We start from the raw sequence: 4,753 nt of genomic DNA on the forward strand, positions 1-4,753 counted from the left end.
AAAAGCGGACAGGGAACATAGCATTAAAATAGACATTATACGGACTGAATCCATTTCTTGCAATGCTATCTAATCCCCGAATCCCCCTATATATCCCTATATATTTCTGAAGTAGAGATTGTAGAATACGCGGCTGGGTATACTGAGGCTTTCCCCATCGATAGCTCAAAAACAAAACCAGGATCTGAAGCAGAAGTCTACCTCTCGGATAAAAGTGAGAGGTTGGCTTGTTCTTTGGGCTTTATCCATAGACAGTATAACCTTCCTTCAAACATGCATTCTGGGGGGAGGGGGATTCTTAGAGCTGTACGGTGATTTATGGACGATTGGAAGACAGACGCGTCGTTATCTGCAGTGATAACCAAGCCGCCTTGACAACGTTGGCTAGTCCTTTAATCACCTTTCAATAATTTTGAAATTATTTTAAAAAGATTCTTATATTGACCGAAATGTTATATGTTGGCCTTAAAATAATTTTTTGTGCACGTATTCACGGAATACAGACTTTGGGTCATTGCAGTATTACTTTTGCGAAGAAGTAAATTTTTATGCTATCGAAATAGAATTCAAATTATAATAATTTTACCATTTACAAAAAAATATAAAATTATCTAAAACATTCATGAATTGGTGGGTTTTTGAGATATACATAATTTCGATGAAATCTTAAAACTTGAGTAGTCAGGAATAGCAAAGAAGTTAGCTATCCACTATGAATCCGGATTTCCTACCAATTTCGATAAATATGATGGAAGAGAAGATTATATTGAAAAAATTCGACAATTTTGTATTTTCTAAAGTGAATTTCCCAACTAGGGTTAATGTCTATAGCGAAATTATTTCCAAGTGACTCACCGGCATCTTTAACAAACAACGCAGCAAAAAATGAAAACAAAAACATGATATCAATTTAGCGGTTATTGACGTACATTCAACGTGCAAGACATGGACGCACGCTCCGGTTTTGGTTCAGGTGAGTTATGAGTTTTAGAAAATGTTGAGTATATTTCCCCCCGAAAAAGGTTGCGAGCCTGACCCAAATGACTTGTTCCACCATTTGTACGATGTTGTGCTGACACTAACGCGTTCAGACTATGGCGAGAAAGAAATTTCGTTTTCAGTTCCGGATGTGAGCTTTGCGCCCGCTTTGCCTCACCTTATCGTCTTATAGTACGCAATAATCCGTGCGATTCCATCAAGTATCTGAGATGCGGGCACTATTATTTCTGAGTCACTGGGCCCCAACATTTTCACTTTCACTTGCTCAATTGCCTGCGCTGGATTAGCAACAATGGGGGTCTCTGGATTCCTGTAGACATAAACAAGAGGTGAGATGGATAAAGGTCGGTGTTTACTGTTAGTGAAGTTTTCTTACAGGTTTTTTCGACCAGCTTAGGGTCTGTTGATTAATGGCTAAGCTATCTTGTTGTACATATATCAATCTAATTTCAATCTTTCAATGATAACGAACTTTGAGAATGTTAAATTGGAATCAACTATTAGTACAGAGTTGGCATAACAAAGATAAATATTTAGATACTTCTGATGAATACCACAGCTTTGCTGTCGGGTAACAACGCCGGCGTGTGGGTCAACTTTAGGGGAGTCGTGACAAAGATGCCGCACAACTAAGACGAAATAGGTTAAGCAGCTCCGCAAGATTATGGGTTTTCACGGATGTAATTCGATACTTACGTCTATTGAGACCTTCAAGTGCTAAAATATGTTTACGTTTTCGACTTGATACAGAGGATTTCAATATGACAACTGAGACATTCAGAGAATTTCCATTTGCTTGTATTATACGAGTATGTACATATGAGGTAATCTTAGTCGCCACTTTTCGACGTCCATATGTCGACGAGAAATGTAGAAACTACTTGAAAATGCGTGTTTAAAGCACATACTTAATTACAACGTGATATTCAGTGAGTATGCATATAGCAGCTCACAACCTAGGATTCTCACGAGATTTTCTTTAATTTTTGTGAATTAAGTCTAAAAACAAATACATTTGTTTTATGCTTCCATCATAATCGATCATTCAATAAGTAAATATCGAAGTTTGAACTCCATCTTAAAAATTGTAGATGAGTGTATAGACAAACAAATTTAAAGTAGCGAAGAGGTCACGACCGCAACTGTCAGGAGGTTAATATAAGCTATTGTATGTAGGTATTAGGCTGATCGAGTTAGTTAAAAAACATAGGTCTTTTGATCGAGAGAAGCAACCGACAGACATCCCGGTTTTGCACCGAGGTCCACCACTTCGGCCTGGTCTTGGCTTACGCCATTGTTCTATCTCAGGCAAGGTCTGTCTCGTCTTCTTTTTCTAACATAGATATTGCCCTTATAGACTTTCCGAGCTAGATCATCCGCCCACCGCAACCTATTGAGCCGGATTTTACCCACAACCTGACGGTCATAGCATCGTTCATAGATATCGTCGTTGTGTAGACTACGGAATCGTCCATGCTCATATAGGGGGCCAAAACTTCTTCGGAGGATTCTTCTTTCGAACGCGACCAAGAGTTCGCAATTTTTCTTGCTAAAAACCCAGAACAGTTTTCGTTGCCTGCCAATAACCGTGCGCGGATTTCATCGTCGTATCTGTAGGAGAAATTGTCAACGGTCTCTAAATTGCAATCTACTATCTTTATTCTTCCCGTTTGACCAGTGCGATTTGATGTTGTTTGTTGGTTGATTTTTCGTGCTGACGTTGCCACCATATACTTTATCTTGCCTTCATTGATGTGCAGCCCAAGACTTCGCGTCGATAGCCGCCTGCTCGATCTGGATGAAGGTAGTTTGTATATCTCGGGTAGTTCTTCCCATGATGTCGATATCGTCAACATAAGCCAGTAGTTGGGTGGACTAAAAGAGGATTGTACCTCTTGCATTTACCTCAGCATCACGGATCACTTTCTCGAGGGCCAGGTTAAAGAGGACGCATGATAGGACGTTCCCTTGTCAAAGACCTTTGCTGATGGCGAATGGTCTTGAAAGTGATCCTGCCGCTTTTATCTGGCCTCGCACATTGGTTGGGGTCAGTCTTATCAATTTCGTCGAGATACCGAATTCTCTCATGGCCATGTACAGTTTTACCCTGGCTATGCTTTCATAGGCAGTCTTGAAGTCGATGAATGGATGGTGCAACTGATGTCCATATTTCAAAAGTTTTTCCATTGCTTGCCACAGAGAGAAAATCTGACCTGTTGCTTGGAATGAAGCCTCTTTGATATGGCCCAATGATGTTCTGGGTGTATGGGCAAACAGTATTAATAATAATAATCGTTGGCGCAACAATCCATATTTAGATCAAGACCTTGAAGTGCGTTAGAGCACTTCATTCAAGACCATAACGGTACACTACAGTATTGCAGTACCCTGTATGAGACAATGTGGTCAGCATTGCGCTCGCCCGAGATTATTACCCTGATTTGACTCAGGTACTCATTCACAGCTGAGTCGACTGGTATCCGACCGCAAATTACAATACAATCCCACTGCCACCAGTAAGATTTGAACCACGACCTTCCGTACGACAGCCTTGTGCTTTAACCACTCAGCTATCCGTATTGCTTTCACATAAAAGATAAAGGGGTTGCGTTGGTGTTTGGTTAATGGAAGAAACCGCCGAGAACTCCCCACAACATCGAATATGTTTGTAGAATCGTATACTTCTGCATGGTGTGAACTAGACTGTGAGAGTCCCAGGATATCAATTGAAGCCGGGGATTTAGATACAATATTTGTAGCTAACAATATTATGGGAACTACAACCACCCGCTCGAAACTCCAACTACTTGCACATCAGGCTTGTTGAGCGGTGTATGGCGATCAGTTAGAACTTGCCGGTGCCTATACACGCTGTAGGCAGAACTACCGAGTACTGACTGCGGCTCATATCCACGAACTGGACATGTTCACATGATCAGCCCATAATTGTATCAACGTTTTCATCAATCACCTTACATACAGCATTATGCCTGTTCGTGTATTGCACTAGTGCCATAACAATGTATCCAGAAACGAAATGGTCTCTAACGCGAAAGCACACATTCTGCACTGGTCGTTTTCCATCCACTCTTTCACTATGAACTTTTTATAAGCTCAGGTGGTGACCACACCTTCCTGAATGCCACATATGAATCCCTCCGTCTCAGCAAAGAGCTCCCCAGTACACAGCCATCGGTTCGACAAATGCAAATCCACAAATGGCTGCGGAAGAGAATTGACGTATTTGCCATGCACTACATTTGATTTCCATTCATCGATCAACGACGAACCCGGCAACGACAACGGAATAACGATTTGCGAATTTTCTCATGGAACGTGCGCTCCCTGTAAAGAGATGGAGCTGCCAAGCAGCTAGCCGATACCCTGTCCCCAATGTAGGGCTGATGTAACAGCGTTACACGAGATGCGTTGGACAAGGACGGGTTTCCTGGTGAAGAGTCGCTACACGATATATAATAGCGGCCATCCAGTAAACAATGTGCTCGGAGTAGGTTTCTTAATCAGCCAAATAATGAAACCTGCTGTTATCGGCTTTGAAAACATAAGCGAACGGCTATGCATCTGCGCTTGCGAGGCAAATTTAGAAATATAAACCTCATTAACGTTCACAGACTGCAGAGTCGGAGGCAGTAGAATGAACCCTCGAAGCCTGTCCCAGATATGATATCAAAATCATACTTGGGGATTTTAATAGCCAAGTAGGGAAGGAGCCCGCATTCAAGAGATACGCTGA

The 4,753-nt window shown here is 41.6% G+C and overlaps 1 protein-coding gene across 1 annotated transcript; it reads right to left on the minus strand.

Moving 5' to 3' along the window:
* Window positions 1-917: 917 nt before the first annotated feature.
* On the minus strand, window positions 918-2,294 carry LOC119648575. The gene is made up of 3 exons (XM_038050346.1): window positions 2,290-2,294; window positions 1,157-1,309; window positions 918-1,092 (listed from the first exon to the last, which is right to left on the minus strand). The coding sequence occupies exons 1-3, from the start codon at window positions 2,292-2,294 to the stop codon at window positions 918-920; spliced, it is 333 nt and encodes a 110-aa protein (XP_037906274.1).
* Between the last annotated feature and the right edge of the window lie 2,459 nt (window positions 2,295-4,753).

The sequence above is a fragment of the Hermetia illucens genome, chromosome 2 (assembly GCF_905115235.1).
Source record: "Hermetia illucens chromosome 2, iHerIll2.2.curated.20191125, whole genome shotgun sequence".
Taxonomy (NCBI): Eukaryota; Metazoa; Arthropoda; class Insecta; order Diptera; family Stratiomyidae; genus Hermetia; species Hermetia illucens.

Excerpts from the sequence above, each read along its gene's own strand:
- LOC119648575 (XM_038050346.1), bottom strand. Across the intron at positions 1,093-1,156 it reads GCGTACTATAAGACGATAAG|TCTGAACGCGTTAGTGTCAG; the intron begins GTGAGGCAAAGC and ends TTCTCGCCATAG.